We start from the raw sequence: 25,051 nt of genomic DNA, 5'->3' as shown, positions 1-25,051 counted from the left end.
GGCAGAGACCGTCAGGTGAGTTCCAGGCAACCACAGTCTACAGAGTCCCAGGACTGCTAAGGCTACACAGAGAAACCCTGTCTCCAAAAACCGAGAGAGAGAGAGAGAGAGAGAGAGAGAGAGAGAGAGAGAGAGAGAGAGAGAGAGAGGGAGAGAAATTGCTATGATGGAAAAAGTAATAATAACCACACAGAATCATCAGAGGTCACTATTTTTGACTCATATTTTTCAGACTTCTAAATATTTGCCCTGTTCTCTTGATGTCATTTGTGTATGTGTTATCCGTACGCATATAAGAAAGGGGGGGGGGGGAAAGCACCTGTACTATCTTACCTGCATTCTTAGTGTCAATCTAATAAAAATAGGATGTGACAGTAAAAATAAAACCCAAAATAAGTGAGCACTTTACTGCTATATAGCCCACATTGTATGAAATCATAAGTCCACATGGGATGCCCAAGCCAACAGATGTTAGCATGTTTGCAGACTTTGTGTAGCCATCCTCACCATCAATTGTACACTCTTCCTTCACACCTGCATACAGCAGTGACTCTCCACACTCTTGCCTGCCCAGCCCAAGGCAGCTACCATCTAGCCCTAGTCTCCAGAGATTGGCTGGTTCTAGACACTTCCTATGAATGGAATCGACAGGATTTGATCCACGGTATCTGGTTTCTTTCATATAGCATGTTTCCAAGACTCTGCATATGTCACTATTTCACCTCTTGTAACAGAATGACAGTCCGCTGCATCAGTAAGGCACATCATATTATCAGTTCACAGATAACTAAGTTGCTTCTACCTTTGGACTATTATTAATTTTTCAGCTCTAAATACGCACGTGTAAATTATATATATGGACACATTTTCATTTCTCTCGGAGACACATAAACCCTAAGAGTAGAACCACAAGGCAATTTTATAATGAATGCACCGAAGAACTACCACACGGTTTTCCAAAATGGCTGGACTGTTTCACATTCTCGCCAGCAGTTCCATGATGGCTGTCCATATTCACTGTTCATCGGAAACCCAAAGTGTCTCTGTTCTCACAGACAGAGCTAAGCAGTCAGCATAAGAACCAAGAACCGAAGTGTTTCCCCACACAATCAGAACAAAGAGGACTGGGAAGTATCCATCTGCAGCATAAGCCATCTTCCAAAAGCTACCCGTGGACCCCTCACAGTTACTAACATCCTTGTGTGGGTCCCCACTCACTACCTTTTGTCTTTTTAACCAGAGTACACAAAAGGATTGCCGGCTTCGGTAAGTAAATATGTATAAATATTTTTAGGGAAAAAAATAACTTTGAAGAAGAATTTTGTAACATTTAGGCATGTGGGAGGGGTATGTGTCAAGTCATCCCTTGTGGAGGTCACAGGAAAACCATGAGGGGTTGGTACTAAGACTTGAACGCAGATTGCCCAGCCTGGAAGCAAGCATCTTTACCCACTGAGCCATCACACAAATGTTAAAGGCAGCCGGGTCCAGTCTGTATGTAGACAGTAACAATCAATCACCTTTCCCTATTGGAAGTATTGATACGGGGCAGTACAATCGCTTTTCAAATAAAAGTCTAATTCAAAGGTCTGATCAGTCTTTCAAACCTTATCATGGCCAAACAAATTTGGTGATACTAATTTGTAAGGTGATACTAATTACCTCTTTCTGTAACAGTCTACTTTAGAGATTAAAGTTTTTTAATCCTCCCTCATAAAAACTAAACAGAACAAAAATCTCTATAAAGCACAACAAATAAAATACCACAAGGCCATAACTTTTAAAAATGCAAAAAAGAAAAAAAATACTAAATTGTATAATTCATTATTTGACTAATACTTTTTTAAATGCACTTGGGCCTAGAGAGATGGCTCAGTGGTTAAGAGCCCTCACTGCTCTTGCAGAGGACACAGGCGCAGTTACTGGTACACACATGGCAACACACAGCCACCAAATATCCAGTGCCAAGGGAGCCAACACCCTTTTTGGCCTCCACCCACATTGCATACACATGGAGCACATAATGTGCATACAGGCAAGATAATCGTAATATAAAATATAAACAATTCTTTTATTCCAAAAGAAAGAAAGAAAAAGAAAAGCCATTTTTCTTTGTTTTCCAATACAAGGCCTCAAGCCTTGCAACCTGTATTAATGATATGAATCATCCATCTTTTAAATTTTTCCATGTCCCAAGGCTGCATTACATCATCCATTGTTTTAGTTATTTCTTGGCACAAAGCTGATTTTGAAAGTGACCACTGAACTTTCATGTGTCCAAGAGAACTTTCCACTGTGGGAAATTTCTAAAACAATCTCCAAGCTAAAGGAAAATGTCATCACAGAAGAAAAGTAAAGAAGCACAGCCTCAACACCCGGCTTCTCTGCAGGACAAGTGAGGCATGGAGCACACACTGGGCACATCACTGGGGCTACACCAAACCCCAAGAGTGTGGAAAATATGCTACATCAGCTTACCAAAGTCATCTGAAAGAGCTCCCAAAACCTCTCCTGGGAGGCCCTTTGCAAAGACTCCTGAGCACTGTGGGAACTCGTTCTTCAGAGATCTGCTCTTCTGCTAGATTACACGGTGGCCTCACTCCTAGCTCATGTGAGAGCAATAGGCCATTTCTGTCGCAAATATCTGTCCAAGGTATGCACGCTCTTCTTATTCAATCGGGTGTCGGGACAGCTGTAATCAAATTTGGTACATACCACTAACTCTATTATAGCCTCACAGCAACTGGCTGACAGCCTAGGTCTGCTCTCATCCACAGAGAGGAAAAGGAGTGGCGTGGAAGGAGAATAGAGAATAAACCAGCTAAAACACAAGTGGTACAAGAGAGAAAGAGAGAAAAGGTACTCAGATATTGATCCTCTGTGGAAGATACAGACTCAGCATAGCACACACACAGAGGAATGCATAAATATACAAATATAAACACAGACACATACACAAACATATACATATATACAGACAAACACATCCACAAACATCCACAAACATGCACAAATGTAAACACACGCACACCTTCAAGCCCAGGTCAGCTGACTGAGCCACGGAAGGTACAGTTTCTTTATCCAGCGATGGGCCAACCCTCTTGGCTTTGAACATCGTACTATAACTGTCAGTCCAATCTAATGAACTACACACCTGACAGTGCCAAGCAGCAGGTAAGAGCTACTGCCAAACCACACCCCAACACCAGAGTGACCGAGAGGAAGGAGCTTGGCTCACTTCCTTTGGACAGTGTTTTTCCCTCATAGGAGGAAAAGAAAGAGGTCGGGCAGGATGTGGCCTTCTGACTTTGAAATAACAGCCAACGTGGATGTGCAGGATTCCAGTTTTCTAAGACCATAGTCCCCTGCTGGCGAGCATTCTTTACTTATAGGCATGATACTATTCTCTGACATGGACCGTCTTCTCCTGCTCTATAGTCTTTCTGCCTCGCAATAATCTGATGGCCGTTTTTGCCTAATATCCTCGTGAGCTTTCTGTCTTGAAATGATCTTAGACTTATAAAAAATAAGTTGTTATAAAAATAGGATGCAAAATCCTCAGTCGTCTCTCAAAGTGTGACTATCTTACATAAACAGGGCATATGGATCGAAACCAGAGAGGTAACAATGATACGACACTGCATACAAGTCTACAGATCTGATGCAGACTTCTGAATCTGTCCTGTTTCTGGTCCGTGACTGAATCGAAGATCGCACGTATAAATGAATAACCAATAAGCCACACTCTATTTATTTCTGGTCCCCATACATAGTTCTGCTTTGCTTCATGCTGATGAGCTGCTGTCATATTAAACCCTATTAAAGCCTACTCAACTATTCAGTCCTCTGCAGTGCTTCTCTTTTTATTTCATGTCCCCAGCTCTGTCCACACTGAGTTTCCCAGCCCCAGTCCCCACCCAGCCTTAAACCAAGTATTGCCAATTAGAACTCCTCCCATCAGAGAAAAGGGGTAAATCAGGAAACACAGATTTCATCAAAAACAAAAAGATGCAAGACCCAAGGCATTGCCTTCTAACTGAACACATTCATTTTTGCAGCAGGCACGCTTTACAGAGTGGTGAGCAGAGTCAGAGAGAGGGTTTTAAAAGACTCCCACCAGATCAGGCTAGGTTTCTCCAACAGAGTTCTGGTCAAGCTCGGGTCTAATTTCAAATGTGTTACAAGGAAAATACCTTTCAGCTTCCTAGCTTCCTTTGGGTAGCACAGCTGCAGATGAAGGACCGTGACTGTCTACTCATAAACTCCATAGCCTCACCAAGCTCCCCCACTACTCTTCCACATTTGAGTTCCCCTGGTGTGTTCAGGGCAATATACCTACAAAGCTGGCCCCACCTCCAGGTTCTCCCCCTGCATCCTCCCTCTGGAGGAGCTCCCAAATGTCCTTTCTACAGCTGTACAGCTCCAAAGTCCCCAGAGGTTTCCTGTGCAAGATGGAGTCCAGTCTCTACCAGTTACACACCCCACAACATGAACCACATCACTTGGCTCTACTTAGCCAGTCTACATCCCTTACACTCAGGACTATAAACATGAAAAACAGAAGAATCTCACAACCTAATTAACTTGTTTTTTTTCCTTCGTGGTACTAAGAGTAGGCTTTGTGCATGCTACACAACTACTCCATCAGTGAGCCGCATCCTCAGCCCTCTCTGTAATGTTTTCGTCAGAGCAATGCTATTTAGGGTACAGTTCTCTTGAGTATCTGAAAAGCATTGGCTCCAGGCAGGTACCAAAACCCAGAGGCTCAAGTCCCTTATATAAGATAGATATATTCGCATCCACTGACAAACTTGAAAGCATCTGTAAATGACTCACAGTAAGGACTACAATATAAGTGCTCCTAATTCTACCTTATTTAAGGAATAAAATGAAAAAAATGTCTGTGCATGTTCACTAGAGAGGCAACTTTTCCCAAATATTTTTGATCCACAGCTAGCTGAATCCACTTATATAGAACCCATAAGAAACAGTCTTTCCTCAAAAGACATTCTAGGACGTCTTTAAATCATTCCTGTCTAACTATGAAATTCTATCTTGGCTCTTAATCACATTAAGGATTATTAGCAAAAACCCTTCATGTTAACATGAAAAGAATTCTTCACACAATGTTAACAGCCTGTACTGAGAATGTTCAAAATATTGTTGATGTGATTCACGACAAAAAGTCAACGCCAGGAAAAACGCTTGTAAAAATAATCAAACCCCAAAAAAGCAAAGCCAAGGATGGTATTTCATGGGCGGAGTAATTTCTCATCAGATCATTTTTCCAAAGCAACAAGGCTATAAATAAATTCTACAATCATGTCCTTACTACCATATTAGTATAGTGACGGAGTTGAAAGACATTATCATTGACAAAACCAAGTTACAGAGAGGCAAATCTATGACCCACTTTGAAAAGTAAGGAATCATCCCCAACCACACAAGGGATAAGAAATGCCCCGCCCCCATGTGCTTAATAATTAGTTGTGTTTCAATGGCGAGAACAGTAACTTGGAATAAAGAAGCGAAGGGAGAATTCCTAGGAGTCATGTTTGAGGTTAGACAACTTTTCTCACAATTAGGAAAACTAATCCAGAGGGAGAAAAACAATCCATCACATCTTTCAGTGAGGAGAAAAGTTAGCATCACAGCTTTGGAGCTTTGTGAGCAAGTTGGGGAGGGGGGGGAGGGGGGATGGGAGGGGGAGACACACCCCTCACAGCAGGGTGTGCCTGTCTGAGTAAGAAGCCAGCTTGCTTCTCAATGCCAGTGTCGCTTTCTGGTATAAGTGGCAAGTGGTTTCATCTACCAGCTCACAGGGATCTGCGACAAAACAAACCAACACTTCAGGATGCCAGGCACGGCAAGCACTTTGCAGAAGCAAGATGGGCCACAGCCAGAGGAGAAACCTAGTGATGTGCTTAGAGCAGGAGCCACTGGATAGCCACTACCACTACAAGCACCTAGCAGGAAGTAAGGCTGTGGACTGGGCTCTTCAGGGAAGCAAGGACAGTTATTTACAAAGACAGGAAAGATAAACAAAACACAAACACTGAAAAAAGAAAAGAGGAAATTAGAAACACTGTTTTGTTTTGTTGTTTTACAAGACAGGGTTTCTCTGCGTGGCCCTGGCTGTCCTGGGGACTCTCTCTGCAGACTAGACTGGCCTCAAACTCACAGAGATCCACCTGCTTCTGCTTCCAGAGTGCTGGGATTAAAGGAGCGCACCATCACTGGCCAGACTTAGACATACTATTTTTAAAAAAATAAAAGGACACTTGGTGTTCTGGATTATCTACATAGTTTCTTGGTGGTGGTAGTGGTGGTTTGTTTCATTTAGTTTAGTTTTTTTTTTTTCTTCAAAGATTTGTTTTTATTTTCAGCTGGGTAGGTGGGTGGAGCCACATCTGGCTGCAGATCCCCAGAGAGGCAGAGCTGTCAGACTCCCAGGGGCTGAGACACAGGCAGTAGTGAGGTGTTCAACACGGCTGCTGGGAATCAAACCCAGGTCCTCTGCAAATAGAATACACACATGCTCTCGACTCCTGAACCAGATCTGGTTTGGGTTTTTTCAGACAATCTCACTCTAGAGAGCAGGCTACAGTCATACTTAACAACCCTACTGCCTTGACCTGCCAAGTACTAAGATCACAGGCATGTGCCAGCATATCTGGGTTTGCACTGTCAAACAAGAGACATTAAGTGACTTTTCCTTAAGTACACCTTTTGGCATTGTAAAGAAAGCACTAGTTTCTAGAGAGTTCTAGAATGTTCAGGATTCATAGCAAGGTGTGAAGAAGGTATCTAATAGATTTCCCTTTATTGTCACCAATAATAAAGTCCAATGAGAAAAAACAACTAAATGTTGCCCACTAGCCTGTGGATTCAGACAAGCTTGCTCAGAACACTGCCTCATTGTCACCTGCCACTGCCCATCTTCCTACTGACACTCTGTAACTAAAGGTATTGATTCCCCTAGTTCCTAACTATTGTCACTGTCTCAGATTCCATGTGCAAACGCTGAAGTCTGGCTCAGAGAACCAGCCTATCAGCTGCTCCTTCTAAAAGGCAATGCTATGCCTGTTCACAAACTGGCTTCCATGGGCACCGCGTCCACTCCAGTCCACCAGACACATTTGTCTGCATTTCAACCCTGACCACAGAACTGTTTCTCTCCCTGAGCGAATGCCCTCATGCAAATCTGAGGGTGCTCTCTCTTCAGAAGATCCAGGGATTAACACATGTGAGTCATCTGCAGATCCAGCCTGCAGCTGCTGACATAAAAACAGTCTCGTCCAAACATGGCCACACCACCCACTCAGACTCTCGTGTGTCATCTCTCTCCACTGAGAATGAGATAAGCATCTATTTATGACAGTTAAGGGCAGAACTGTGGAGAAAGTGGAAAAAGCCAGATAATAACTAGACAGAACCTAGCCTGAGAAAAGAACTGGAGGCATTTGCCATCCGGGTGTGTGTGTGTGTGTGTGTGTGTGTGTGTGTGTGTGTGTGTGTGTGTGTGTGTGTGTTCTGTGTGCGTCTGTGTCACTGTGTGCGTGTACATGCGTGTGGTGTGCACACACGCATGTGTGTATCTTTCTCTGTGTGTACGTGTGCATGCATGTCTTTGTGTGTGTGGTGTGCATGTGGTCTGTGTGTGTCTGTGTGAAGGTACATGCAAGTGTGTTATATGTCTATGTGTGTGTGTGTATGCTCCTGCATGTGGGTATATGTGTGTTCATCTGTGTATGTCTGTGTCTCTCTGTACGCACACATGCAGGCATATGTGTATGTCTCTGTGTGCAGTATATGCATGTGTGTGTGTGTGTGTATATGTGTGTGTGTGTGTACATGGGCACAGGTGCTTGTAGAGGCCAAAAGTCAACCTTGAGTGTCTTCCCTACTCACTGTCCACCTTGTTTTTTGAGAAATGTCCCCTTACTGACCAAATGACCAGCAAGCCCCAGCGCTCCTCCTGTCTCTGCCTCCTCAGCAAAGATTACAAGTACATGTCCGCACATTCAGTTTTTTTCACGTGAGTTCTGGAAATTAAACTCAGGACCCCACCAAGGCAAGCACTTTACTGACTAACTGTTGTCACAGTCCCTAACATAGTGTGGAAGAATCACAAGAAAGTGTCCAATTGAGGGACAGAGAGGACAAGTGTTAGTTCTCACTCCAGCATTCCCAAATCAGGACCCTCAGCAGCAGGTTCCAGTAAACAGGTGGCATGGGCTGGTCATCTGACCAATAGATTTGGAAGGAGGGGGGATTAATCTATTCTGTGCTCTACAGCCCTGAAAGAGATGGCTCCCAGGCCAGCCAAGTGATCAGCTTGCAAGCCAGATATCATGGCACCTGCTGCGTCTCTATTCCAGGGATCAGTTTGAGTCCTACAGCTGACTGGCCAGAGCCTGCCAAAGGAACAAAGAAAAGCAGGGGCTGAGGAAAACAGCTTGGAATGGACTCTGCTCAAGGCAGAAGCCCAGAGCTGGCCTGTGATGACAGGGTTCATCAGCACAACAAGAAAGGCAGGTTAGTGAAAGGAGCTCAGAAACTGTGCCAGGAAGGAGAATACAGCGATTCAAGGAAGTTAGAAACAGAGACCGGCGTCCAGGTCCAGGGCAGCCCCTACAGTGGGCAAACCATCGCCAAGCTCAGCAGTCACTACCTTTTGTCATAAAAGCCTTCTCTCTGGGGAGTCCCTATGTGTAAGGTACAATATAACCCGTGTTATATTGTAAATATAACCAAGCTGGTTTGTTTGTTTGTTTGTTTGTTTGTTTGTTTTACAAAGCTGGTTTTTTTCTAATTAAGTGTATTGGGCTCAAATAACTTCCAGCTGGATGCCGATTCAGCGGCAGGCTACAGCAACAAATGCACCCACTCAGTGCTTGGTATGTGATTCGGTCAGTATCCCCTTAGGGGGGGTTGCTGGCCTTCACCACTCATTCGCACTGACCGCCGCTGATGTCCACGGCACTCTTATAGGTTATTCTGTGTCAGGATTCTAACTCCAACTTGGAACGTGAGGTAAGTGAGGTTTTGTGACAGCAAGGAAAACACCAAAGAAACTCAGTCTTTTACTTCAGTTGTGGCTCAGCCCAGTACTGTTTCCTTCTGCCAGATCCTGTCCCTTCTGAGGCGGCTCCCTGGCTCCAAAGGACACTAACTGGACCCACAGGAAACGCAGAGAGTTAGTTTTATGAAAGTGAATGATACTATACAACACTTCCTTTTCCTCACAGTGACAGCCAGATAACAACTGATGCCAAGAGGAAGTAGACATTCCTCAAAGCACTGTGGTTCCGGGTGTCAGGTAGCAGCAGCTGTCACAGCCACTGCCACCCTGAACCCTGGCCCGGATACATGCCATGGACTCACAAGCCCACTGAGACGTGGCTCTCAGCAACACAAGGACAAAGATCGCCAACCTGACTACTCCTGAATGTATTGGAAAGACAGGCCTGAGGAACCAGTGAGGTTGGCTACACCACTCCAAGTCACTTTCTGACACCCCCCCCCCAAACCCACCCCTCACCCCACGACCACACCGGAAAAAAAGCAGGGAAGAAAGGGATGCAAGAGTCAACGACTCTAGGCTGTGGATTTGATAATTAAGAATAGTCAGCAACAGGTGTGTGGGTCTGGGAATATATGAAGTCTCAAAACAGCTTCCCCTCTGCAGGGCAAAGAGCCAAACAGAGAAACCTACCATTAGGCAATGATGTCAGAAGTAAAAAAGCATCACCTTCTCCAGCCACACCAAAGGGACCACAGTGTTAACTTCTCTCATGCAGCCACTTGAAACACACTTGACTATAAAATAATTGAAGCACTAGCCAGTCATCACACACCATCTTTAAGGCCTAGGGCGCTGGCACATGCTGGGAAGGCAATCTATAGTTACCTAATGAGTGAGTGAGCGAACGGAGAATGAACGAAACAAGAGGCCAGCAGAAAATGCTCTTTATAAGTAAAGATAGCCGAAATCTCATCCCCAAGGTTGCACATAGTCTTTTTAGAGGGCATGAAGCTGGAAGGACGGGTAAGTAGGGTGGATCTGGAGGGGTTAAGATGAGGAATAAGATCAAAATACATCGAATAAAATTCTCAAACAATTAATTAAAGTATTTTAAGTTTATGGGCTTCTTTTTGTTTGTTTTTCCATTTGGCCAAAAAGAGAACAAAAATGGGGAATCAGATTCCAAGGGCAAGAGGCATGGCTGGGCGCATAATCCTCCCTGGAGATAGCTGGTTTGCCATCCCTTGGACTACAGTGCAGGGCAGCTAGAGCGAGCATTTTCCACCTTCTAGCACAGAAGATACCAAATAACTTTTGTGGCGTAGTCTTATTCCATGTTTCAAAAAAATGTCTTAAGCTGTGGGTGACACATGTAAGGAAAAGATGAGTGAAAATAAATGGTGTAGAAACGAAGCTGCTTGGTGAGATATAAAAACTGGCAAAAGAAGCTGGGTGTGGTAGCATGGGCCTGCAATCCTGGGATGGTAAGGCAGGACAGATGGAGGCCAGCCTCAGAACACAGTGAACCCAGCCTGGGCTCTACAGAAAAAACGTGGTCCCCAAAAAAACAAACATAAAGAAATAACAACAACAAAAATCTTGACAGTATTAGTGGAGAAAAAAAGACAATGGAGTTGAGGCTACTCGCTGGTGTCTGTTACAGGGATAAAGGCACTCTATCAGTGTGAGAACATCATTACTAATAATGAAACTTAAAGGGTTTAAGTGCGCTAAATTATATGGTGTTAATTATATGAACACAGCGTTCGGAGCACAGATAAGAGTAATTATCAGCACCATCAGGCCATGTCTAAAAACTAGACAAGATGTGAAAAATGAATATAAAATATCATAAAGTATGTGTATCTAAAGATACTCATCACGTCATTTTCTTTGAAATTGTTCATTTCCCCCTTTGTGACAACTATTCCAAACAGTATTTTTCTATTTCCCTACGTGCTTGAATTTTTTTTTTTAATACTTACATGTCTTTCTCAAATTGTTCCTATAAAATAACTCCACTGAGGCCACACCCAGAGGTCCTGAATAAGAATCAGTAAAGGAAATCCTTAGTGCTCCGGTCAGAATAGCCTCAAATTTCAAGCAGTAGACAGAAGTAACGGTCCGTTACAAGTGCCTTTGCTTCTTGAGTGACATCTCTTCACTCCTTCATCCTCATGCCCGGGATCTGTAATCCTAGGGACAGGCACTCTTCAAAACTCTGAGAACAAGACCTGGAAGGCCAAGAAGCCTGAGGTAAACGGCACACTTAGCAGCTGTGGCAGGTGCCCTGAAGCAAACCAGTGGGCAGATGGCAGAGGATTACAGCACAGAATCCACTACAGATGGGAGTCAGGACAGAGGTGCACTTTAATTGAATGCCCAAACCCAGACAGAGGAGAGGAAGGCAGCCAAGGGCTAAGGACCAGCACACCAGGGCACTAACCATAGAGCCTAAGACCCACCCATGTGGCTGGATGGAGCAGTGGGCAGAGAGTGCAGGCACATTACAAACCAGAAACCATCACCTCACCTGTTCAATGAAGGTGTGTCCTCACCCATATGTTCCCACACGCCTGGTATTCCTCTAGACTTTTCTCTTCTGTCTCAAAAGCCCACTTTTGGGGAGACATTCGTTCCCTGATTCTCCCAGAAGCAGCAGCACTCTAGCGTGTGCCCCATCTCACCTCTGGCCCCAACCTCAGTACCTACTACAACTCACGAACCTGCCTCTTTAGCACACCACCACACAGGGCTGCTGTTCAAAGCTCTGAAGCAGGGATCCGGCTGTATTTATGTTTCTAGGCAGCCCATCACACAAGTTAGCACCAGCAGAGATTAAATGACAAGTCAGTAAGAAAACAAACCGGGGAGAAATAGGCAAAAGAAATAGATACAGGGGTGTTTATTCAAAACCTGGGAGACTTTAGTGCCACAATTAAGCCCCATGGCTCATTTGTGACTTGGGAGTCGGGGCAGCAAGACTGCTACCCCAACATGATTGTCACACAACAGACACTTCTGAGCAAACCATCCATCTCAGGGAAAGATGGATTTTTTTTCCCCCCTCAATCAGTAGTCTAGACCAGGAGCCTAATCCTTCCCACACTGTACGGACAGGCAGTAAAAGACAGACCAGAAGGACAGCAAGTCTGGTTAACAGAGGCAATCATGGCTCCAAAACATCTTTAGTAACTGACGGTGTCAAATCCTTCCTTTAAAACTCACACACTGCAAAAATAACATTACAGGAATGTTTGTTTGAAATACTCTCTGGTCATCCAAAAACCAAAATCGTTTCAAATATGTCACTCAATCATTTTCATGCAGTTTTTTTGTCTGAACGAATCATGCCTCAGTTTACCTCCTATGAACAAAAAAGTCCAGGTAACCACACCATTCTGGGCGAGTCTTCTTTACCTGCCTGTGACTCTCTGCTGGCGCCATCTGTGGATTCGGATGTCACTTCCATTTCTCTTTGGCTCAGCAGGCCCTCCAAATGTGGTTTCAATTCCCAAGCCAGCAGCAGTACATGCTCTGTGAAGTCACCAAGATGTGCATCGCCCCCTCGGCTGGAGACCTTGCTTTGACGAAGTCCAATTGAAAAACACAGCCAAAGTATAAGCCGAAGTATATGGGAGTAAGGAGACAAGAGTCCCTCCCTAACTGCCCGGACCAGATTGGTCACATTCCTGCCCCTGAGCAGAGCCCAATCCTGGTGTGCACCTCAGAGATCTGCTAGGCATGGAGCCTGTCGCCTTAAAAACTCAGACGTGTGACAACCCTTATCTGCTTAGGCCAGCAAACCATGCATTTCGACAAACACCACAGCTCTACTGGTTCAGCAAACACAGGGAGCCAAGCTTTTCTCCCCTTGCCTTTCCCCTCGTGTCCCCTTAGGTTTCCCAGACATTCAAGCCAAAGGAAAACCTGAGACTGAGCAAAAATATTGAGGAACTGAGCAACAAATACCTGTCCCCAAGTTTCTAACTCTTGCCAGGGAGCTTCTTACAAATGTTACAATCTATTCTCTCTTGGCTTTGCAATTAAATTTTCAGCCCCCGGTAATCCGTGTGAGTCTCTAAAGCTTTTAGGGATCCATCTACTAAAATCTTAAATAATGCAGGCTCTCAGACTGAAAGGTAAATGACGCCTGTTCCATCAGGAGGAGGAACACTACTGAGTAAAATGCCAATCTCAGTACACAGCCCTGCACGCACTGCGTCCACAATTGCTGGCTTCGTGCAGGTTTCCTATGGGCTGTGCTCTGCCAACTTAGGCCCCACACAAACCCAGACACCTTGAAGCACTGGCTATTATGGCTGCTTTAAGGAGGCCTTCCATAATCTCCACAGCCTATCGTAGACCCTCGTGATTCCCTCTCAGAGCACTGCACAACATTTATCACCTAGGCAACTAAGCAACTGTATAGTCTGCAGTCTGCTATCAGTATTTTTTTTTTCCTACCATTGGGCACATTCAAGAATCCAGGCACCATGATGGTGAAATCCACCAATGCTGTTGCTGATGCCTAGCACAGAGTACACAGTAGGGAGCACTCACAGAACGAGTATTTCCACTTAAAACACATTTAAAAGTATTTTGATAAATGTCTGTTATAAAGGTTTTTCCATAGCATTTAGCTGCCACAGCCAGGCTCTGAGCAAACCAGCAGGCACTTGATATTTTCATCTTTATCCTGGGTAGGAAGTCCACGAATTCCGACAGGAAAAAAAGAAACAGATGTTCTCACTAACTGCTTACAGGAAACTGCATCCCCTGCCACTGTGAAGAGAGATCTCAAAACACACTGCTATCTTTGCAGGTATGTATCACCCACAAAAAAACATGCACAAAGCTGGGAGAAAGCTCAGTAAGTAAGATGCTTGCCAACACAGCTGAAAACCTCAGTTGGACCCCTAGAACCCACATAATGGAAGACCAACTCCTGCAAGCTGTTTCCTCTCTCTCTCTCTCTCTCTCTCTCTCTCTCTCTCTCTCTCTCTCTCTCTCTCTCTCTCTCTCACATACACACACACACACACACACACACACAAACTTACTTCTTTTCTAAACCTCCACATCCTCACACTACCTTGCAGCTGTATCAGGTACTCTGCAAAGCACAATTTGGCTTAGGAAAGCATGACAGTACAAGCCATTAGAGTGCGCTGCTAAAGACGCTAGCCAAGCACGAACATCCAGCACAGGCTTTGTAAGTATTTTGATAAATGTGTGTCAATATCATTGGCTTCTTTTACAGTGCACGAATTTCATTTTGTACATTTAAAGTTGTTTGCTTGGCTTTAGCCAACTGCTAAAATGCTCCAAAGAGACAGGGGTAAGAGGAAAGACAAAGGAAAACTGAAAATCCTAACCATGAGTGACACACACACACATTGGGCACACTAAGGAACACTTGTATTCTGTTTCCAGTAGGCTGACCATATTTCCACTCACTCTGAAAAGCAAAAAAAAAAAAAAAAAAAAAAAAATCCTAAGACTGATTCACCATTGAGCCCTGTACACAATGGGTTTGAAGGAGATTGCCAAGCATGCACACAATGTATTTCTCTTGCTTCCTAGGGTCTCCAACCCAGCTTCCCAAGTGGAGATCTGCCCTTCCTCATTAACTGTAGCAACTCTATGGACATCAGCACAAGTCAGTCAGGAATAGCAGAGGCCTCAACAGCACCTGACCAGAAGCGGCTGTAATCAGTCAACAGTTAATGCCACGGCACACCAAGAGGAAAGAGCTTCCGTGAGAATGCAGGGGCTAGCCCTCGATGGCGTTTGAGAACCAGGGGCACCATGTAGGGTGTTGGCTCACACAGGAAAAGTTGCCAGAACACCCTAAATTCAAATTCAGCAGCGTCTCCTTAGCAGCCAACGGACGCATGATCTAGGCTGTTCTATAAGAGTGCACAGTGCAGCGTTCCTATAATACAAAGTTAACACAGGTTCTAGCCGGCTCCACTCAGTGCCTCCCGTTCGTTCCATTCAATAACTTTCTCAATCACTCAGGTTAGAGGGCAAAATAGCAGGAGGGAAATGACCCCTACATCCTTCCCCCTCTTTTTCCTCACCCAGTATCCATGAATCTGATATTTACATTCCAAGGCTTTCATAGTCAGCCCGCTACAGGTGTCTCATACCTTCCTAAATACACACCCACACCAGCCTCACACTGAAGACAGATCCTAAATTTCTTTGAGAAGTGCAAACCTCGCTACGCTCATCTGAGGATCTGTAAACTGATAACATCACGCTCACCAGACGTCTACGGTAGATGAAATGTGAGGGTCCTTGAGGTCCAGGTACCCAGAGACACAGAGGGACTAGAGAGTCAGGGACCTTAACCATTTAAGGAGAACAATTTAATCTTTGTAAAATCATATTTTCCTCCTTAACAGAGACACCTCAGTGACAAAGTGAAAGAAAGAAAGTAGTGGGTCCGTTTGAGCACCTTCCATCCCTCAACTGTTACAGTGTTCTGTGTTCATACATCGCAGCAAAGGAGAGACATCAGTGGTCCTTTCAACCATCTTACAGCTCTACAATGTTATGGGGTCTGCACCAACACAACACTCACCCACACCTATAGCTGACCTCAGAGAGTAGCTGTCAAAGTGGGGTATAAGTCAGAGAATACTGGGAAGAGATCATCTCAGAACTCCAGGGTCCAAAAGTTGGGCAGCGTTACTAAGCATCTAAATACAAGTGAAAATATCTAGTGGAAAACTTTCCACCATCACTAGCAATACAAAAAGTAATATATATATAGATGTCATGGGAAAAGAGAAACTTGCCTTAGAAAACCCACATGAAAGTGTGACCATGAATATGATTTCTAAAGCCATGGAGTCTACCAGGCCTCATAGAAGGAATATGAAATGCTAGGGTAATCACAGCAATATATTGCTACTGGTAAAAGACACTATGGGAAAATACGTAGGGGACCGTATTATTCACCGAGCAGTATGTGACTGCCCAAAAAGTGGTATTATGTTTTATCTTCTATACTCCCAATAGCATTTCTCAATAAATTATTTCTAAAGTAAACCTCTCACTATATATTTCTCAATTCTTAAACAAAAATAAACACATGTAGTTTGTTTTTCCGTTGTGCATGTATGTGTGTGAGAGATGCATGCACAGTGCATACACATGATGTGTAAGGGTGCAAGTGCCCACGCCCACATACACATGCACTAAGGCCAGAGCAGGAGATCGGTGTTTTACTCCATTACCTGCCTTGTTCTCTTGAGACAGGGGTTCTAAATGTTTGGCTAAGCTAGCCTGCCAGTGAGCCCTCAGCATCTGCCCATCTCCATTTCTCACTGGTAGTACAAGAGCAGCCATGCCTCGACTGCCGCATGGGTACCAGGGATTTGATCTCATGTTTGCAAGGTAAGCACTCTTATCACTGGGCCATCTCTGTAAACCATACCTTGTTTTTAGTCCACCAAGACTAAAAGAAAAGTTAGCAGCAAGCCTGCCCCAGCTTTGCTAAGGGGTTTACCTCTTTCCCATTGGCTATCTAAGTGTACATATCTAAGTACTGTTACTAAGGTTTGGACCTGGAAAGTCCAATAAGAACAAACTCTTAAAGGCTTAGTACCCTGGATGGTACGGATGAATGAGAATGTCCCCCATAGGCTCCAATATTTGAATACATTGTCCATGGGTGACAGCGATGTTTGAGGGGAGTTAGGTGGTGCAGCCATGCTGGAGGAAGTAGGCCATTGAAGGTGGGCTTTGAGATTAAATTTTCTCACTCATGCTGCTGAAAAGATGGCTCAAAGGTTAAGACCAATGACTGGTCTTCCTTCCCAGTTCCCAGCACCCACAAAGCAGCTCACAACCACTGTAACTCCATTTCCCAGGGATGGAAATCCTCTGGCACTGCATTTCTGTGATGCACAAATAGACAAGTAGACACAGACACACACACACACACACACACACACACACGCATGCACGCATGCACACACACATGTACACATATAAATAAAAACAAAAATACTAATGAATAAATGAATGTAACTTTTGCTTTCTTTAGTTTACACTTAGGATGGATCTAAAATGGCCTCATTTCCACAAGCCTGGACATGAGCTGCATATGATGACAGTGGGCAAGAAAAGCATGGTTCTCATGACCACAGATGCCAAAAGATGGTCCTTTTATCTTTTCTTTTCTTTTATTTTCTCTTTTTTCCTTCTTCTTCTTCTTCTTCTTCCTCCTCCTCCTCCTCCTCCTCCTCCTTCTCTTCTTCTTCTTCTTCTTCTTCTTCTTCTTCTTTTCTTTATTTTTGTTTGTTTGGTTGGTTGCTTGTTTGGATTGGTTTGGTTTGGTTTTTGTTTATTTGGAGTTTTGCTGTTGTTTTTGTTTGTTTCTTTATTTGACATATAGCTGCACTCTGTAGCCCAGGTTGGCCTTATTCTTGTTCCAGCATCCTAAGTGATGGGGATTACAGCACACTAGACAACACTATAAATAACATCAGCTGTTAACTGTCAATTTTTTTCTTCATGGTTACAATCAATTGAAAATTTGACTGCAAAATTTACAAGATAATCCCACAGAAAGAGAACTTTTAGTTACAACATGAAATGGTGTAGCCTCTATTTTCAATGTGAAGCTTTACTTTAGTCATTGTCCTTTAATACAGCCAAATTACAGCTGCTATTTTAGAAACTCAATACACAGTCAGTTTTTGCACACAAAATCCTAAGTTGCATTAAAATTTTATAGAAATTTTAGCACAATTGATCCCTGAAAATATAAGCCTAGAAACTCAAAATTCATCTGTACTTACTAGATAAACTGTAGCTGTATTGAGAATAATAAGTAGAAAAGAAAAACAACCAAAACAGGTTCTATAAGCCCAGTGCTCGCCTGTTTGTGATGTCCCCAACCCAAAGAAGAGCTTGTTTATGACTTTTGCAAACAGAAGTTATTTCCTTAGACATGAATGTTTATGAGAGCCACAGACTTACAGGGAAAATTTATTTCTTCAAGACCAACTTCTGGACCAGAAAGGACTTTGAACCCAAGGACACTGTGGCTATCTGAGGGTGGAAATCTCTCAAGTGGATAGAAGAGAGTTTTCTTACATGAAACCGCAGCTGTTACCCAAATTACTTTTAGAAGTGCACATGCAGCCAGTATGATCAAGCCTCTAGACACCAGGGAAGCTTATAAAATTATCTCGTACCACCACGAATGGCTTTGTTTGATGTATATTTAATATATCCACAAAAGACACTAAGGAGTAAAAATAAAATTGATGTCGGCTGGGAGCACACACCTTTAATCTCAGTACCAAGGTGGCAGAGACAGGTGGATCTCTGTGAGTTCAAGGCCAGCCTGGTCTACAAAGAGAGGCTAGGACAGGACATCCAGGGCTACACAGAGAAACCCTGTCTCAAAAAAAAAAATTGAAAAATGGGGTGGGGGCAGTGATGTGATACTCCTAAGAGAACTTAATAAAAACATGTGGGGTTTTTTTTTCCTTCTATTTTGGAAACAGAGTTATACTTTGCAGTACAAAGCAGTTTCAAACTCAGATTGTACTGGATTCAGGAGTGCTGGGATTGCAGAATTTTTATGTGCAAGCACTCCCAGGTACACTAATACTTCTATACAGCCATGCATTCCAATGACACTGGTGTCAGTTGCTCTCTCCTGCTGCAACAAAGTAACAACAATAATTTAAAGGAAATAAAAAGATGCATCTGGGATCCTCGTTTTAAAGGTTTTCATCCTTAGTCTGCTGGTTCCTTTACTCTAGGGCCTATGGATGGTGAGGCAGAACACCGTGGCCAGGCACACAGGAAGGACCAAAGCTGCTCACTCTGAGGTGGTCAGGAAGCAAAAATTGGAGATGGAAGAATTCCAACGTCACCTCGAAGGACCGCCTCCCTGACCTAACTTCCTTCCTCTAGGACTCACCACAAAATCTCCACCACTTTCTAATGGTGCCACAAGACACGCTCCATTTAGGGCCACTGTAGAGCTGAATTGTAACTGTACCTCAGGTAAAAATTAAACCAACGCTGAAACATGTGCAAGCATGTTTACTATGATGACCTAGAGGCAATTAAAACGACCAGCTAAACCGGGTGTGATGGCACACGCCTTTAATCCCAGGGAGGCAGAGGCAGGTGGATCTCTGTGAGTTCCAGGCTAGCCTGGTCTACAAAGCAAGTCCAGGACAACCAAAGCTACACAGAGAAACCCTGTCTCGAAAAACAAAAACAAAAATCAGCTGATTGAAGGAAGCTGCACCCTTGTAGCCTCTGCCAGGGTCACCCTATTAGATTCAGTCAGCATCTTGCCCCAGGCCCATCTCCGTTATGGAGAAAAGCACTTTTCTACACCTTAAGAATTCCAATAAGCAAGGCATCAAGGGAACAGAAAGTGTTGGAAAAGTACTTAATAGACTGAAAAATACCAAGTCAGGTAAATGGTCTCAGCACTCAATGAAGCAGAAGCTAGCTCAACAGCAACGACCTGCTAGTCACTTCCACCACACTGAGACTGGCAGGAGCGGACAGCACTGGCAGGCACTAAACTTCCTGATTAGCAATTCTCTTCACAATCCTACTTAGCAAGCAGCAACTGTCCTTGCCACAGAGTAAACCGTCTCTTCCTCAGCCTCCTGTCCCCTCACCTCCTAAAGCATGAAATCTCATGAGAATGTCACGGTATAGATGTCAGATGCTCGGGCATATTCTAACTGACTTACACTGTATTTCATAATGACTAGCAAAGTAACTAATTTAATGAATAACATAATTAATATTAACAGCCAGTTGCTGTCTCCATGATTGTTGTTCTTTAAAACACTCTGGCCTGAAATTTAAGCTCAAGCCCTTTCAACGTGACCTCATAAACAGGATCAGGAGCTGTCCCCTTGTCCCCCCCATCGACAGCCTACAGAAAGTAAAGTAGCAAATGAGCAGACAGAGCAGTGGCACACGGTCCGGGTGGTAAACCGCTAACCACGCAAGCCTGCCGACCTAACCCTCATCCTCGAGACAGACGTCAGAAAGGCAATGCCGTGGCACACATCTGTAACCCCAGCGCTCCAACGACAGAGATGGGAGCCTAAGAGAGTCACCTGGAATACCGTAGGCTCAGAGCTCATCCATCTTGTTTTCTGAGGCAGGGTCTATCCCTGAGTCTTTGGGCCTGACTATCAGGCTAGGGACAGTAGCTGACCAGAAAATTCCAAGGATCCATGGTGTCCTAGGAGCTGGGATTACAAGGGTGCACACCACACACCTGGCTTTTTGTGGAGGCTTGGGGATCAAAAGCGGATACTGAATTTTTTCACTTTAAATAAGCTGGAACAAAATAAATAAATAAATAATTTTTTAAATTTAAAAATAAAAAATAAAAAAAAATAAATAAGCTGGAACAAAAAACTTTGGACGGCTATACACAAAGCCTCAAATAAACCTTATGGTATATAAAATTGCCCAAGACAATAGTGCCAAGCTTCCTTATTTACAGTGGTGATTAGGAAGACTGGAAACAGAAGGACGCTCATCAGCCACGGCATCTCAAGGCATGATGACCTAAATCCTAAGGACCAGCAAGCATCGCAGAAAACAACTTGAATCCCTAGGTGCTGGGATCTCCGACGAAACGCAGCATGCACGTGCAGAAACCCTAGCATGGCCAACAACAGCATCTGTAAGGGAAAAAGACAGACCCATGGCTCAACAGCTGATGGACAGGGAGACCTTGCGCCATACCAAGAGAAGAGTGAATTTCACTTAAATTCCAAAAACAAGACAGAGCTGGGAGGAAGTTTTACTTTAATTCAAAAGATTTTCCCCCCAGGACTTTGTCTTGTGCTCACTACAGGACACAAGGAATTAAAATAAGGCCCACTTCATTTCTTGGGAAGGAACAGGAAGGAAAGATGGCTAGAAGAGATGGTTCCTGGAGATCTACACTGTGCTCCATCGGTGATGGCAGCCTCAAGTAAGCTCAGAACAGTGGCCAGCTATTTTTGGTGTATGTTACAAGATGGTGTGTATGGTGTGTGTGTGTATGTGTGTGTGTGTGTGTGTGTGTGTCTGTGTGTAATACTAAAAGCAGAGTACCCAAGCCAAACTCGGAAAAAATTCTCAGAAAAGAAATAGTAGGGTTTTTTTTCCCATTTCTTCTTCTTTTTCTCTTTTCTTCATCTTCCTCCTCTCCCTCTTCCTAGTATTATTGTTGTTGTTGTTGTTGTTGTTGTTGTTGTTGTTGTTATTATTATTATTATTATTATTATTATTATTATTATTATTATTCCTCACAGACTTCAGGATTGGATCTCTGAGTTTGAGGACAGCATGGCCCATATAGCAGCAAGTTGAGGCCATCGACGGCTACCTAACTAAATCTTGTCTCAAAACACCAAAAAGACTGATTGGCTGAAAGAGCAGGTTCACACTGAACTGTGGGAACAGGCCTATGAGAAAAAGTCTGGTATCAAAGCGTTCCCTGAAGGGCCAGACTGACATGAATACAAGAGAAGAAAAAGAAGAATTAGGTCCTATCACTGAGACAATAATGTGGTAATTAGCCAAGATACCAAAAGAGTGAATTAAGACAGATTGCCAGAAAACCCCCTCTTGGCTTTAGTTTTTAACAATTAGCCCCTTGCTGGGCATGCCAGCAAACTCCGTAAGTACTTGGGAGGTGTAGGCCAGAGAACCAGCTAAAGGTCATCAACTGCATACCAAGTTCAAGGCTAACCTTAAAACTCTGTCCCAAAACAAACAAACAAACAAGACAATCAACATGGTATTTGCCTGCGACCATATTACTCTCTGGTGCAAATGAGAATTCTATGACCATCAACATTTTCAGGGCTGAAGAAGTCTTATCCTCCATCACTCTGTCTCATGTATGAGGTTCTGGGGAAAAGGATTTGGGTCAGGAGCTTAAAACAAAACTGTTACACTTTGACAAATATAGTTTGGAAAATTAAAAGACAACATCAGTCTTGTGACTAAGCAAGCTCTTTATTGCTCTGCCCAACAGGACATGTTGAGGCAAATTTGCATCCCAAGTTTAACAAGACAACAGATAGAATAGCATGTATAAAGCAAACAAGAGTTCTGACAGTCAGATATGGTGGCATGTGCCTTTACTCTCAGCCTTGTGGAGGCTGAGATCCAAGTACGTACAAAGCCAAACTGGTCAGAGCTGCAAGTTCTAGGCCAGAGCTACCTCAGGAAATTCAGTCTCAAAAACAAACAAACAAAAAGTGTGTGTGTGTGTGTGTGTGTATAAAACACATACATATGTTTTATATGTGATATATGTGTGTGTGTGTGTGTGTATAAAACACATACATAGGTTTTATATGTGGGGTGTGTGTGTGTTGTGTGGTGTGTGTGTGTGTGTGTGTGTGTGTGTGTGTGTGTGTGTGTGTGTGTGTTTAAGCAGCCAATCTCCTTCCTACCCTAGCTCGCTACCTCCCTTTACTTTTTTGGGGAAATATTTTCTCCATTTAAAATAGATTTTCATCTCATGCTCTGCATTTAGCAAGCAATCAATCTGTTCCCATGTCGCTAGCCCTTGTGCTGTAAATAACTGGCTGGAGTTTTAAAAGTTAATGTGTCCCATAAGGAACACTGACTCTGGTTAGCTAAGACTCCAAAACTTACAGATTCATGAAGCAAAAGATTAACAGACTGTGTTTAATTTTCAATGAAAGTAATGTAAATGAAAATACCACTAACAAAGAAACCCACAGACTAACACTTACCCTTCTAACTGCCGAGACTTTCTTTTAACATAAACACACACCCCAACTCCCATAGAAGTCACTGTGATCCGACTATATGAGGTCAGGAAGAGCCACCAAGTACCATATATATCTAAAGAGAACCCAATGATATTTCTTTTTTCTTAATTCTTCCTTTTTTTCTTTCTTTCTTTTTCTTTTTTCTTTTCCTGTAATCATGTTGGGGCTAGACTCCAGAGCCTCATGCATTCTCTCCTGGGTGAAACTGTACTATCCCTGAGCTACATTCCAGGCCCTAGGAATACTCTTTCCACCGTGTGTGTGTGTGTGTGTGTGTGTGTGTGTGTGTGTGTGTGTGTGTGTCTGACTGCCTGTGTGTGTGTGTGTCTGTCTGTCTGTCTGTCTGTCTGTGTGGTGTGTGTGTATGTGTGTGTCTATGTGGTCTGTGTGTATGTGTGTGTCTGTGTGGTGTGTCTGTGTGTGTGTGTCTGTGTGTGTGTGTCTGTGTGTGTGTGTCTGTGTGTCTGTGTCTGTGTATGGTGTGTATGTGTGTCTATGTGTGATGTCTGTGTGTCTGAGTGGGCCCCCTACATCGATTAGTGATCAAGAAGATGCCCCCAAGAGCTAGAAAGATGGCTTAGTGCTTAAGAGCACTTGCTGCTCTTGCAGAAGACGCAAGTTTGGTTCCTTGGACCCACATGGCAGATTACACCCATCAGTTACAAGAGAGCCAGTGGCCTCTTCTGGCCTCCAACTTCACCTAGTGCACACATGTGGAGAGTGGTTCCACACATGCAGACAAAACATTCGTACACATAAAATAAAAATAAATAAATCTTTAAAACACAGTTTCTAAAAGAAAGACACGCACACAGGCCAATTTGATGGAGGCAATCCCCACGTGATATTCTTTCTTCCCGGGTATGTCAAATTGACAATCAAGATTAACCCTCACATAGGTCTCGTCCGGCTTTCACGTGGGTGCTGGGGATCCAAGCTCAGGTATTGTTGATTTTATGGCGCACACTCACCCAGTGAGCCATCGCCCCAGTCCCCACCCCTCACCCCTGCATGGATTTGAGAAGAACTACCACCTGGGGAAAATGTATCCTGAAACACCTCAGGCTGCCGCTTCCATGTCAGAGCATGAAGTGCAGATCGAAGAATCCTACCAGGCCGGCCACGGACCCCGTCTCAAACGATCATGATCTCACAGGGCCACCGTGCTCACCTCACCTGGCAAGTGGCTATACAAACAGCTGTTCCTCAGACTGTGGGCGATCCCGAGGGCTCCTGCAACCACAAGTGCTCTCTCTCCAGGCAGGTTCCTGCTGGTGCCTCGCTGTCTGAACTCGTGCACTGGCAGGCTAGCCCCTGCTGGGTTGCTTTCTGCAGTGGCTGGCAGGGCTGAAATCCAGCTGGCCCAGTGGCACAGACGAGAGGACAGGAGAGTGCCTATGGTCCTGTCTCTCCTCCAAGGATACCTTGTCCAAATGTCAACCAAACCAGGAATGGCTCGGCCTAATATTCTCAAAAGCAAAGCACTGCCAAGCAGGCCGAGCAGATTAAGGGCCATTGCCTTGTGAGAAGAAAACTGTGAGCTTAGAGTTCACCAGCCCCAGTGGTGTCGCAATCTCAGTCACCTGCAAGTCCTCCTCCATTCTACCCAGCCCCAGCCCTAAAAGGTCTCCCCTTGCCCACACTCTTACCAGGGCTGCCCACACTGGCATGGAGCCTGCCACAGCTCCCTGATCTATTCCTCCCCTCTCCCCGCAGGCCTCAAGGAGTGGCCACAAGAAAAGCAGCCACAAGGCAAAAAGAGGAAGATGGACAGGCAGGCCAAGGGCCTGCTTCTTGTCCTGTGTCCCTTCCAAAAACAAGATCACCATGGATGGTGACAATCGAAGAGGGCCCCTTTTCAGCTGCAGCTGAGTGTGAAACCGCCTTTCCACAAACCAGGCCGACTTTCCAAAGCTTCCAACAAGCACATTAGCAACTTTTGATCCCGCAGCAAAATGGAGGGAGGACGGCTCAGGGTTACAGAGCTTGCGTCATATGTGGACGAGCCTGGGTTTGGGTTCCCACCATCACCAAAAACTAAAGAGCGTCATTTTAAACGGAGTTGATTTCACAAAGCAAGGTGAGGCTGGGCAAGCAACGAAACCTCAGATCCCTCATCTGGTTTGGAGTTTTGTTTTGTTTTAAGGAGATGGAATAAAATAATAATGAAATATATTCCTCCTGGGTCTGATAGGCCTACCTACTC

General features: G+C 44.2%; 1 protein-coding gene across 5 annotated transcripts in view; it reads right to left on the bottom strand.

Moving 5' to 3' along the window:
• UTRN (utrophin) overlaps window positions 1–25,051 on the bottom strand; it is a 490,767-nt gene that overhangs the window by 426,483 nt on the left and 39,233 nt on the right. For 2 of the 5 annotated variants that reach the window (XM_084777011.1, XM_084777013.1), the window contains exon 1: window positions 24,022–24,376. The exons of 2 other annotated variants lie outside the window; for them this stretch is intronic. In XM_084777011.1, coding sequence (XP_084633137.1) covers window positions 24,022–24,361 — 340 coding nt within the window. In that variant the 5' untranslated portion in view covers window positions 24,362–24,376. Of the gene's footprint in view, window positions 1–12,448; window positions 12,637–24,021; window positions 24,377–25,051 lie in introns of those variants that run through there. One more of the 5 variants, XM_084777017.1, reaches the window with a different exon arrangement.

Source organism: Acomys minous (assembly GCF_964271855.1).
Source record: "Acomys minous genome assembly, chromosome: 3".
In the NCBI taxonomy this organism is placed as follows: Eukaryota; Metazoa; Chordata; class Mammalia; order Rodentia; family Muridae; genus Acomys; species Acomys minous.
The sequence above is the reverse complement of the archived record's forward strand: the minus strand, read 5'-3'. Positions and strand labels throughout refer to the sequence as shown.